This window comes from Pimephales promelas, chromosome 20 (assembly GCF_988280905.1).
Source record: "Pimephales promelas chromosome 20, fPimPro1.hap1.1, whole genome shotgun sequence".
In the NCBI taxonomy this organism is placed as follows: domain Eukaryota; kingdom Metazoa; phylum Chordata; class Actinopteri; order Cypriniformes; family Leuciscidae; genus Pimephales; species Pimephales promelas.
In genome coordinates this window covers 31,750,693-31,762,795 of record NC_142788.1, presented here as the reverse complement: position 1 = coordinate 31,762,795, position 12,103 = coordinate 31,750,693, and the positions used below count along the sequence as shown (strand labels likewise).

The window sequence follows — 12,103 nt, the reverse complement described above, 5'->3', positions numbered from 1 at the left end:
GAAACAAACTTTGTTGGATTATTCTCCTGTTATCTCTGTAAAGCTTTTCTGTGGAGCAAAAAATGCTATAGAAATAAAAGACTTGACTATAAAAAAAGCTTATTATTATTATTTAAAAAAAAAACACACAAAGAAATTCAATGACATTGCTGCAGATTTCAGTAGTTTATTGAAAGTTGAAAACACATTCAAACAAAACCCTGCTGAAGTCCAATCTGAACCCAGAACCGAATGCAGGCAGACAGTGTTGTGTGAGTCGTCCCACATCAGCCATGCAAAGACACTGAGAAAACAAGAAACACGAGGACCGGCCCGGGATCACTCCGGACACGCGGAGTCCAGATATAAGGCACCACACCTGTTTCATTCACTAGGAAAATAAATAATTGTACACTGAGCACTGATTTATGATGAAGCGCTGATGTTCATCCGTTAGAAAAATGTGCAGAATTCAGTTCCATGAGGACAAAACAACTTCGTGACTCGATAGGAAAAAAATCCCGTTCTTCTTTATCTTTGCAAAACCGTGAGAATAATTGAAAGTAAAGCGCAGATGAGTGAGTTCAGAGTCTTAGCCCGTCCCAGAGAGAGACGCTGAGAAACACAGGAAAGCGAGAGTAAAGAGTGTGTGTGATGCGTGTGTCTCAGCGGCGCGGTGTGTATCGGCTATCTCCTCGAGCCATCGCTCCTCTCGCCGTGCCGCGCCCGTTACCCATGATGCCGCGGGGCCGTCGCCCGTCAGGCGCTCCGCGGATCTCTCGCTCGCGCACCGCTCGGGTCTTCTTCTCCTCCACGTTCAGACGCACTTCCCCGCGGAACATGACGGGCTGGAGAGACCAAACACTTATGTGAAACTATGATATAACTGGCACAGGCCGATAAACAATCCCCGAGTCTGTCCCACAAAATGAGCTGTACAGACACAGACCTTTGCTCCCAGAATCCTCTGCACCGGCTCAGAGTCGTCGAACACCACGAACCCGAAGTTGGGCAGTTTCCCTCCGACGGCTTTGGTGTTGATCCGCATCTCCATCACGTTCCCGAACGCTGGACGAAACAGAGCGGCATTAAATCACAGCAGACACACACTCGCATCATCATCATCATCAGCAAGGTCAAGGGTCAAAGGTCTCACTCATGAAGAACTCCTTCAGTTCAACCTCATCAATGTCATGAGGAAGATTTCCAACAAACAGCTGATGACTGTCTGGATAACGAAAAGACCTGCGGCCCTCAGAGTCACCGTCAGAGTCACCGCGACCTGTACACACACACACACACACACACACACACAGAAAATTAGTGGTGCAACAGACCACAAAATCCACAGTTCGTTTCATTTTCGGATTTTGAGCCACGGATCAGATCATTTTTTGGACCAGCAACAATTTTTACATATATGCATAAATGAGGGGAGACTTTGCTTTTTTATAAATTAAAGCTTACTGAAAGTTATTTGATTTCGATACCAAACTAACTAGTATAACTGAGTAGTATTAAAAACTAGAGAACAGTCAATAATAAAATAAGAACAAATGCACAGAGTGCAAGCAGAGACGAAACTAAGTAAAGTTAAAGTCTAACAGTATTCAGGTGCAGAAATGAATAATTTATCCTAAATGTAAAATAACACTGTTCACTGTAGAAGTTAAATATAGTTTTTTTTGTTTTTTTTTATTCTTTGTCTCAAACAATCAACATAGATATACAACAAAACAATAATTGAAACCACAAAGTAAAACACAACCACCAGAAAATAAGTATGTACATATAAATAATAGTAGTAATAATACCAAAAAAAAAAAAAAAAAAAAAATTTGTTTGAGAAGGAGCAGGCAAAAGCAATTAGCTTATTTAAACCACGACCCAGTAGTTGTATCGCTGTTAAAGCAGATTTTGTTGTTTCAGGAAGTTTAATGACAGGAAACAGTGGGGATATGAGGCTTAATATGAGGGGACAGAACAGAGAGCACTTGCCGAGACGGAGATTTATAAACACACACACACACACTCAAATGTGTAAATTGTAAGACAAAACACGTGCACATGAGCAGTTAATCGGCCGTAACGCATCGCGATCACCTGACACCTACAGTAAGCCGGTGTGTGTCTCGCGGCGGCTGGCCATGCCTGACCCATGAAGGAAACATCTTCACTCACTCTTGCTTTTGGGTGAATGAGGATTTTTAATGTTTGGTCGAGTCAACGAGTCACATGACAGGAAACTCACCCCTAAAACTGATGTACTGTTTCCCACCCTCGGAACCGCTGCCATCTGACAAACAACAACAGCAGCCGTTACATCACACAACCAAACTGTTAAAGATCACGTGTGTGTGAGTGTGTGTGAGTGAGTGAGTGTGTGTGTGTGTGTGTATCACCTGCTCTGGGTCCGCGTGGAGGGAAGCCTCTCTCTCTCCGCTGGTCTCTGGGCTCTCTCTGACTGTCATGTTTGAACTCCACTCGCGGCTGAGACACACACACACACACACACACACACACACACCTTACACTCAATATCTCAGAGTCAGAGCTGTCTTTATGAGCTGCACAGCTGAAATTGATGAAGTTTGCATAATTGATTCTGAATATCATCTTAATATTTACTAAAACAACAGACTAAAGATATTTGAAATACTAAACCCCAACACAACCGCCAGGAACTGTTCCCTGAGAAACACAACGCTGGGGTCGTAGCCGCCCTGAGCCGCTGATGTCATGATCTGGGCATGTGTGTGGAGTGAGTGGCAGAAGGGTCACGTGGTGCTGTACCTGAACACTGGCTTTCAGCACATGAGAGATCGCAGCGCCGGCCGGCGGGAGATTCTTACTGGTCACCAGAGCCCATGAGAACGCCTGCGGTGACATCACACACGCATCATCACAGCACCGCACTCACACACACACACACTCTCACACACACACACGATACCTTGGGCGGCTCTGGGGTGAGAGGGGGCGGAGTCAGAGCGGGCACAGGGGTGGAGCCTGTCTCCTCCAGCAATTTCTCTTCAGGCTCCGCCTCTGACGAATGTAGCTCCACCTCTGGGATAAGCTCCGCCTCCGCGTCCTGATTGGGCAGTGGCTCCAGCTGGGACTCGGGCTCTTCCTCAGGCTCCGCCTCCTCCTGCTGCTCCTCCACTCCATTACTGCGGTACATCGAACAGTCAAAGCCGCAGTTAGTTTAATGACACGGACGCGAGTGGAGAGGTGCATGCTGGGACCTGACAGAAGGTGTGAGTGGAAGATGGGTACCTGACATGGGTGGGCGCCTCATAGTAGGAGGGGCTGCTGGGACGGTCCTGTACTGGTTCAGGAGAAGCACGAGTCTCCACCAGCTCCTCTTCCTCCTCCTCCTCCTCCTCCATCTCCTCTTCTTCAGACTCTACACACACACACACACACACACACACACACACACACACACAAGTTTCAAATGATCTTTTACTTGCTCTTGTGTCGTTTAAACCTGAATGAGTTTTTCTTCTGTGAAACATTCAATGTTTAAGGTTCAGTAGTCTACCTCCCAGCTCAGCCTCAGAGTCTCCGAACACCTCCTCTTCGTAGCGGAAGATGTCATTGTGCACGTAGAACTTGTTGACAGCAGAGCCCTGCACACACACACACACACACACACACTCGTCTTTGAAAAAAACTAGAAAACTAGTTTGAAGTGTTATTTTGATTGTGTGATTGTTATTGTGTAGTTTCACTTGCATACCATTAGACTGGGACCAGCCATTGGGGAGCAATCGAGACTCAAGGTTAATGAGCTATACTGGGACCAGCCACCAGGGGGCGATCGAGATTCTGGGTTAACAGAAATATACTGGAACCAGCTACCGAGGGGCAATCGAGACTCTTGGTTTGAGATATACTGGGACCAGCCACCAGGGAGCGATCAAGACTCTGGGTTTGAGCTATTACTGGGATCAGCCACTGGGGGGCGATCGAGACTCAAGCTATAAGAGCTATGCCCCTTGTGGCTGGTCCCAGTAATAGATCGAGACTCAGGGTTTATTAGCCATAGACCAACACTACTTTTGCATCATTGAAGTTTGCCTCATCGTCTAGTTTGTCATATTGTGAGTGTGTTAATGACAAAAAAAAAATAGGCTACTTACTTACTGATTCCATGAGATAGCGGTAGATGTCTGAATAGTCCATATTTGGACCATTACGTTTGACCATTTTAAAGGGACACCTCTGTAACCCCGTATCCAGTAGCTTCTTTAAATTTGTGCCATTTTTGCTATCAAGAAACTTTGCAGATCTAGAGCGAGTTCTGTTCTCAGGGGAATCCGTTTGTTTCCCCCAAAAGGGGGCGTTACCCTCCGATGACATAAAAGTATTGTTGGTCTATTGGTGGTACCAGCCACCAGGGGGCAATCGAGACTTTGGGTTTATGAGCTATACGCTTTGGCTTCACTTTTCAAGACTTCGACGGCACGCTTGTTCTGGCCTGACGATGGAAACGCCACTGGTTTTGGGTTCGGTGCTACAGGTCCGAGGCTATTGGCCGCACATGGCCCGTTTAAAGCCCTGTCTTACACTGGCACTGACACACACACACACACCTCAGGAGCGAGGACGAAGGTCTGCATGAACCTCCTCATGGGTCTTCCACTGTTGGACAGCTCTCCCATCACCTGTACCACCACTCCGTCCCCCAGGGTGGCGTGAGCGTCAACATGACGGATCTTAGTGTGGCACTCGCTGAACTGCAGTGACATCACCTTCTTATGGATCTCCTACACACACACACACACACACACACACACTCTCAAGTCAGCTGTATTTCTACAGTGCTTTATCCAAAACAGACAGATTCAAAGCAGATTCACAGTAAATCTGAAGTCAATAAAAGCGCATCCATCCACGATAAAAGTGCATCTATCCATGATTAAAGGCACACTATGCCAGAATTGTACCTTAATTTAACAGTAATATTATAATATACTCGATGATGGAACAAACAAAGAATATGCGGTCGGAAGAGACTAGGGTATAGAGAATGAGTCTCTCTGCCCAACTCGTAAATAAATGCGTCAATCCGCAAGTTTTGTTAGAGTTTTTTAATGGTCTAGTGGTAGATCTTTAGCCAAGCGTGTCAGAGGTTACAGGTTCTACGTTTTTTTTGTCTCTCATCAAAACTGAATACGTTCGTCAGTGGTTACAGTCTATATCAAGCAGGGACACGTTCTTGTGCATTTTATTTTGTGATATCACCGGAATGAATAGAGATCCGCAACTGCAATAGACTGCCCGAGTGAAGACTGCCCGCGCGCCGCCACAAGAGACAGAAGTGAAGCTATGCGTTAGAGTAAGAAAAATATTCATATTTAACACTTTATAATGTTAAAAAAAAATTGGAATACGACATACTTATTTGCAGCTGTATAATACAAATAAATAGTTTTAAAAAAATCATACATTGTGATTTTTTATTTTTAGATTATGTCTCTCACAGAGGACATGCCCCTGCGATGACAATTTCAGACACCTCCATGATTTGCAAAACAGCAGGGTGTTCAAATACTTGTTTTCCTCACTGTACTTATGCCTAATGCACAACTCATGGTGTCAGAAGTAGCGTAGTGTGTCATGGTGTAGCGCACACTCATCAGCAGTGCGTCGCATTACTTTATACTTCAGTCAAATGATCCATACGTTTGTTAGGCTGGAAGCTAGTTATTTGACTTTATTAGGTTTTAAATATGGACAGATGCACTTTTATGATGGACAGATGCACTTTTATAGACTTTAAAAACAGAAACAGCCATTCACTGTTTTTATAGAGCTTATTAATATAACTCTGATTGCATTCGTCTGAAAGAAGAATGTCATATACACCTAGGATGGCTTGAGGGTGAGTAAATCATGGGCTAATTTTTATTTTTGGGTGAACCATCCCTTTAGAAGGTGCTGATCGTCCCGTCACAGAGGAGATCATATGATGTCATCTGTCAATCAATACTTGTGTGTAACAGACATCGCGATTTGGCTTTTACTTTTAATCATATAGGGTTAGGCCATGAAAAGATCGGGAAAGGTTTCAAAGACTCACCGCCTGACCGAACACGGCCTCCTCTGGTTTCCCACTGCCGTCCAGCCCACCGTGAACATACGAGGAGTTCCTGCCATAAAACCTGCTCAACATAAACAACCATCAGACGACCAGCCTGGCTTCAGCTACGGTGACCTTTGACCCCTGTCCTCTCACCTGTGCAGGTAATCCGGTGCTTTATTCAGGAGTGTGTAGTACTGCCGCACAAACTCGCGTCCTACGAGCAGGGGGCTCGGCTTCTCCATCACCATCTCTCTCTCACACACGCACACACACACACACACACCACACACACACTACAACACAACACACACACGAGATAAACAAGGCAGAAGATGAGAACTTTATTCACACGAGAATCTGACAGAAAAGAGACAGACAGAACAACAGACTATTAAAAAGACATTCATACACATAGATAGATAGATAGATAGATAGATAGATAGATAGATAGATAGATAGATAGATAGATAGATAGATAGATAGATAGATAGATAGATAGATAGATAGATGAGGTGATGTGAAGATGTACGTGCACGTGCGCGCGGCACACAGACAATAGCTTGCTTTAGCTTCTAGCTAACGCTCTGCAACTCACCTAATGTGTGTCAGATTCCGTGAATCCCGCGCTGACGCCTCGCTCGCACGCACTCTCCGCACACACTCGAGCGAGCGACGATCGCGCAACGCCCTCTTTATCCACAAAAAAACCTCAGACAGCAGCTGAAGCGAAACACACACACACTGACGCCGACGTGCGCGTCCACTGTCCTCACCTCATCTCTCGATCGCACACGTGACTTCCCGCCGCGGGCACGAGTCCAAAACGCGCGCCAAAGAAAATTTCTTATTTTGAGGTAAAGAATTTTCGACAAGTTAAGTGGAACACTGACAAAAGGGGTGATATTTCTTTACACTTTAATGAATAAAGTAATAAAAAACGTAGGCCTAGGTAGGAAAGAAGAGGTTATTTACTAAAATAAAGGTTCATTTAAATAAAGTAAAACTAAAATAAAGGTTCATAAATGCTACGTGGGAATGTCCATATCTCAGCTCTGGAAGGGTCTAGAGCCTCCATTTTTGCACTCAGGTCTATGTCTCATGGCCCTCTATCAGAATCCAGAGTTTCAAGAAGATCAGAGAAACTTTTTTTTTGCACTGCCATTATAAAAATATTGGGTTCGTGGGATCTCAATATGTCAGCTCAGAAAGGGTCTAGAGCCTCCATTTTTTTCTCATTTGTTTTCATTTATAGAAACCTCATGCGATTTATACTTTTCAGAAACTTGAAACATAATTCAGGTCTGAGGGGGTTAAATTTAACTCCCAGTTTAGCTCAACCAGTGACCAAGCAATGCTTCATGTTGTTCAGTGTGTGTGTGTGTGTAAAAAGAGCATTAGCACTTACAGAAAACACACTTCAGCAAAACATCATCAGCTCAAAATGGAGGAATCATTATTGGTCACAAATGTGTATAAATGTCACTGGTAGTCACTGTATGAACAATATTTGAATGTAATATGTCACAGTTTCCTTTATTTTGCTCTCCTCACTTACAGAAATGAACTACAGTGTCCTGATCACACACTAGTGGAACAAAAAAAAAAAAAGATCTCTGGTGTCTGGTATAATTGTTGGTTTAATGCAAACTTCATCAAATATGAAACACTCAGTTTCAACTGTAAAGATAATATAATATGTGAAACAGATGTCGTCTGTCATTGGTCCGTCAGACAGTCCCGCCCCCAAACGCACATCTTATCTTTACAAATGTACAAGCGAAAGCGCGTGCACTGAAACTGGGATCTTGAATTAAGCCAGTAAACACCAGTGAACAGTTGTGAGAAATCATGTTTATTGAGCTTCACTGCCGAACATGTGCTGGAGTCGCCGAGACTCAGACGGTGGAGAACTGCTGTAACTGGTTCCCCAGGATCACCTGTCTCTCCACTCCCAGCTCCGAGATCACCGCCAGCCTCACCACTCCTCCACTCGAGCCGTCTCGCTCCATGGCCAGAGTCAGCGCTACACACACACACACACACACATGCTATGACTGATAAAAACATTGTATGATTTTGTTTTTGAGAGTCTCTTCTGCTCATCAAAGCTGCATATCTGATCATAAATACAGTAAAACAGTGAAATATTACTCCAGTGTAAATCAGCTGATCTCTGTGTGAATATACAGTAAAGTGCAATTTATTCCTGTGATCAAAGCTGCGTGAGAGTGAGTGTGTGTGAGGGTGTCTGACCTCCTGCAGTGAATTTGAGACACTCCTCTTTGGTCATTCCAGCTTTATAGTTTGAATCCACATAACCGTAGATGTAACTACTGCCGGATCCACCGACCGACACCGGCTGCCGGGTCATCATCCCTCCCACAGGCACTGTGTACACCTGCACACACACTCAGATGAGTACGCAGGCACACACACACACACCCCTCCGCTTGTCCCGTTACACACACACCTGTCCGCCCCTCCGCTTGTCCCATCCGGCCACGATGATGCCGGCCATCAGCTCCTCTCTGTATCTGTAGCACATGTCCTTGAAGAGACTCGCTGCCGTCTGGACCAGAGGTGCCTCGTCCAGCTCGATGCTGGAGCCCAGAGAGAGGGCAGAGGTCACAGAGAGGTCAGGGGTCAGAGAGAGAACGAGAAAGTGTCAGGGTCATCTAAACTGTTTATATTTCCAGCCAAATACAATCTCTCTTCTGTGTTCATGAGTGTTGGTGTGTGTGGAGTGGGAGTGCGAGTGTGTACCTGTGGAAGCCCAGCTGGTACGTGACGGCGTCAGCGATGGCCTGCGTGTCGGCCGCGGAGCCGGAGCGGCAGCAGAAGATCCGGTCGTGGATCGGAGTGAGCTTATCCGTCACGCGGTTGGCGATGTAAGCGCTGCACACATCACACACAACATCCGTTACACACAATCATCAACCCGCGAGCTCGGCTCATGAGCAGCGTCCCTTACCCGGTGGTGGTGCGAGAGTCGGCGCCCATCACGACTCCTCCGTCGAACTCCACCGCCATGATGGTGGTCTGAACACAACAACACACACAGCTCACACACCAGGCTAAAACTGGCCCAGACTAACCTCACAGACCAGGCTAAAACTGGCCCAGACTAACCTCACAGACCAGGCTAAAACTGGCCCAGACTAACCTCACAGACCAAGCTTAAACTGGCCCAGACTAACCTCACAGACCAGGCTAAAACTGGCCCAGACTAACCTCACAGACCAGGCTAAAACTGGCCCAGACTAACCTCACACACCAGGCTAAAATTGGCCTGGACTAACCTCACACACAAGGCTTAAACTGGCCCAGACTAAACATGTTTACACTGCTTTAACTGAGAGCATATTAAAAGATGTCAGTGCCGTTGTTTTGCACATCAGTAATGTGTATTTTCTAAGGCAAGTTTATACATTTTCTAATTGAACCTAATTGAACTAAAGCCATCATCAATATCAATTATTAAAAATTATTTAATTATTAAAAATGTAGCTATTTAAATAATTTTAAAAACATTTTAATTACTCAAAGTATTCATAAATATTTAGTGTATTTTTTAAATTTAATTCAATTTAAAATGCATTAAATTGTTTTTAAAATAACCTATTTTAAAAAAAAATAAGGTTAAAATGTATTAAAACAAAGAAAATTAAATTAAATTAAATATAAAATTGAGATATACTGAAAATAATTCTGCTAAATTAATGACTAAATGATGAACATTCAATTCAATGTTTGGTTTTCATAGAATTGCGTATAACGATACATTTTATATTGAATACAGTAGAGTTTTCGCATTCATCACAAAAATACTACACAGATTAATAAAACTATTTACCAAATCAAGTCACATTTATTTATATATCAAAGCAGCTTCACTGTAATAAACGGGAAAATCACACAGGATCAATGATGCGACCATCATCACATGAGTGAAATTCATATTTAAGGTAAATGTTATTGTATGACGAGACTAGATCAGTTCTGCTGCATCATTCACCGAGTTTCGTCCATCTAGCATCTATGTCCTAATAAACCGTTTCTCGACAGCATAACTCAACTAATTAAGATTATTCTGATAATTATGAGAGCTTCTCACCCCTGTGCTGACTTCCCTCTGCGTCCAGTCAGGAACGGCATCATTATAATTATTAAAAGATGAAACATTAGCTGGAAACTGCAGCGTTGCGGCCATTTTTTCCTCGAGAATTTTAACTTGAAGGACCCCTTAGCAGGAGTCCGAACATGTGCCTGTCTTAAACGATCGCGCCTGTCTGATAAATAAGAAAACAAAGCCGCGGGAATATATTACATGTTGTAAACAAACATACATATTTTAATTAATATTCATTTGAAGCATATTAGAGCCTAAATTTTTTCAAGGGTAGTTTTTGATTATTGTTCAGGCAGGTGTCGGGGCAGTCTGAGGGCTGACGCCGAGCGGAAGGTAAACAGTGAAATCCATCAGCATTTAATGTAATGAACTTGAATTAAAAACAACAATACAGAGAATAGAGCGATATTTGTCCGGTGTTTAACTCTATTCTGCATTATACTGACGATGTGTGTGACTGATATGATTCGCTCATCTCCGCAGTAATCGTGTGATCCTCCTCATTTCTCTCAGATGACCGTTCATAACTTCTACATATTTGACCGCAATGGCAGCTGTCTTCATTACAGCGAGTGGAACCGCAAGAAACAGGCGGGAATCTCCAAAGACGAGGTTCTTTTTTCTTGTATTTCCTCCTTATTGTTTATACTTTAATTTGTTTAATTCTTAAGGTCTTTCCTCTGTTCATTTAATTCCCTTTAGAGAGTTGCATGTATGATAATATTCTTCCCCATGTTCTTCCAGTTGTAAATATCTGTTATGTTTCAGATTCGCTCATGAGAGTGACGTCATTATTCTGTTCCCTCTGTTGTCAGGAGTTCAAGCTGATGTACGGGATGCTGTTCTCCATCAGGTCCTTCATCAGCAAGATGAGTCCGCTGGACATGTATCCTGTGTGTGTGTGTGTGTGTGTGTGTGTGGGAGAGAGAGAGAGAGAGAGAGTGTGTGTGTGTGTGTGTGTGTGTGTGTGTTTTTTCCTTAACCAAACTCTTCAGGAAAGATGGGTTTCTGGCATTCCAGACCAGCCGGTATAAGCTGCATTATTATGAAACTCCAACGGGCATCAAACTGGTAATGAACACAGACCTGGGCGTGCCGAACTGCAGAGACACACTGCAGCAGATCTACAGCACGGTAACACACTCGCTGTTCTCCACAGCATGGTAACACACCGCTGTACTCTACTAATGCTGTCTGGTTGTACTGCGGTAACTGTGCTTGTGTGTGTTGTCTGACTGCAGCTGTACGTGGAGTACATTGTGAAGAACCCGCTGTGTGTGCTGGGCGAGTCTCTTCAGAGCGACCTGTTCAACACCAAACTGGACTCTTTCATCCGAGCGCTACCGTTCTTCAGCGTCCGCGCGGCCTGAGCAGGAAAACAAGACCACACCATCATCTTCTGTTTATGTTTAACGTCTGCTTCCTCAACCAGAGCTCTGAGTGCAGTTCCTTTTGTTGAATATCAATGTGAAACGATTCTTTCTCACAAAACTGACCAAAATAAAGGGTTAATTTTTTTCCACATTTCCATGAATTGTGTGAGCGTGTGTGATGAAAACAGATGTGTTTGTGTCTGTCTGTAACTGGCACAGATAATTATGAAGAAAAATAAACCATAATCAGTATGAATTTGTTCCCTCTTTAATTACTAAAATAATAACATTCAGATACTGTGTACTTATCTCAGAGAAATGAAATGATTTTCACGATGATTTTCGATCGTGGGTGTGATCATATTTTTATTTTATATAATTTATCATTGAATGATTCATAATTTTATTCCTTTTTGGAATGTTTTATTATGACTTATCTCTTGCGATGCTTGCCATTGTGGTTTAACCCTATGATTGATGTTTCATGAGAAAGTCTCCATGTAAAAGGTTTTTACTTCACTGGACGATGTT

General features: G+C 43.7%; 3 protein-coding genes across 6 annotated transcripts; 1 reads left to right on the top strand and 2 right to left on the bottom strand.

Annotated features, from left to right (window-relative positions):
- Positions 1–150: 150 nt before the first annotated feature.
- On the bottom strand, positions 151–6,862 carry g3bp2b (G3BP stress granule assembly factor 2b). 2 transcript variants are annotated; one of them, XM_089124237.1, is made up of 13 exons: positions 6,666–6,862; positions 6,224–6,427; positions 6,068–6,149; positions 4,578–4,751; positions 3,524–3,611; positions 3,256–3,385; positions 2,933–3,149; positions 2,773–2,856; positions 2,382–2,469; positions 2,231–2,275; positions 1,136–1,261; positions 929–1,047; positions 151–827 (listed from the first exon to the last, which is right to left on the bottom strand). In XM_089124237.1, exons 2-13 carry the CDS (start codon positions 6,316–6,318, stop codon positions 645–647), a joined length of 1,431 nt encoding a protein of 476 aa, XP_088980363.1. In that variant the 5' UTR covers positions 6,319–6,427; positions 6,666–6,862; the 3' UTR covers positions 151–644. The 2 variants fall into 2 exon arrangements, with proteins under 2 accessions (XP_088980363.1, XP_039508231.2); XM_039652297.2 differs by having other exon boundaries at positions 6,224–6,363.
- Positions 6,863–7,901: 1,039 nt separating this feature from the next.
- psmb6 (proteasome 20S subunit beta 6) lies at positions 7,902–10,307 on the bottom strand. Its single transcript, XM_039652304.2, has 6 exons — positions 10,185–10,307; positions 9,042–9,109; positions 8,834–8,965; positions 8,541–8,670; positions 8,324–8,468; positions 7,902–8,093 (listed from the first exon to the last, which is right to left on the bottom strand). Exons 1-6 carry the CDS (start codon positions 10,278–10,280, stop codon positions 7,966–7,968), a joined length of 699 nt encoding a protein of 232 aa, XP_039508238.1. The 5' UTR covers positions 10,281–10,307; the 3' UTR covers positions 7,902–7,965.
- An 86-nt stretch (positions 10,308–10,393) lies between these two features.
- Positions 10,394–11,828, top strand: trappc1 (trafficking protein particle complex subunit 1). 3 transcript variants are annotated; one of them, XM_039652318.2, is made up of 5 exons: positions 10,394–10,532; positions 10,683–10,811; positions 11,015–11,085; positions 11,195–11,333; positions 11,441–11,828. In XM_039652318.2, exons 2-5 carry the CDS (start codon positions 10,713–10,715, stop codon positions 11,567–11,569), a joined length of 438 nt encoding a protein of 145 aa, XP_039508252.1. In that variant the 5' UTR covers positions 10,394–10,532; positions 10,683–10,712; the 3' UTR covers positions 11,570–11,828. The 3 variants fall into 3 exon arrangements, with proteins under 3 accessions (XP_039508252.1, XP_039508253.1, XP_088980365.1); XM_039652319.2 differs by having other exon boundaries at positions 10,417–10,532; positions 10,713–10,811; XM_089124239.1 differs by having other exon boundaries at positions 10,525–10,561.
- Positions 11,829–12,103: the final 275 nt, after the last annotated feature.

Bases quoted from the DNA above. Each gene is read 5' to 3' on its own strand.
- trappc1 (XM_039652318.2), top strand. From the start codon at position 10,713: ATGACCGTTCATAACTTCTACATATTTGACCGCAATGGCAGCTGTCTT. The intron at 10,812-11,014 runs GTTCTTTTTTCT...CTCTGTTGTCAG, and splicing joins CGGGAATCTCCAAAGACGAG to GAGTTCAAGCTGATGTACGG. The intron at 11,334-11,440 runs GTAACACACTCG...GTCTGACTGCAG, and splicing joins TGCAGCAGATCTACAGCACG to CTGTACGTGGAGTACATTGT.
- g3bp2b (XM_089124237.1), bottom strand. From the start codon at position 6,318: ATGGTGATGGAGAAGCCGAGCCCCCTGCTCGTAGGACGCGAGTTTGTG. The intron at 4,752-6,067 runs GTGAGTCTTTGA...GTGTGTGTGTAG, and splicing joins AGGCCGTGTTCGGTCAGGCG to GAGATCCATAAGAAGGTGAT. The intron at 2,470-2,772 runs GTACAGCACCAC...TGTGTGTCTCAG, and splicing joins TGCTGAAAGCCAGTGTTCAG to CCGCGAGTGGAGTTCAAACA.
- psmb6 (XM_039652304.2), bottom strand. From the start codon at position 10,280: ATGGCCGCAACGCTGCAGTTTCCAGCTAATGTTTCATCTTTTAATAAT. The intron at 8,966-9,041 runs GTAAGGGACGCT...TGATGTGTGCAG, and splicing joins GACTCTCGCACCACCACCGG to CGCTTACATCGCCAACCGCG. The intron at 8,469-8,540 runs GTGTGTGTGTAA...GTGTGTGTGCAG, and splicing joins ACAAGCGGAGGGGCGGACAG to GTGTACACAGTGCCTGTGGG.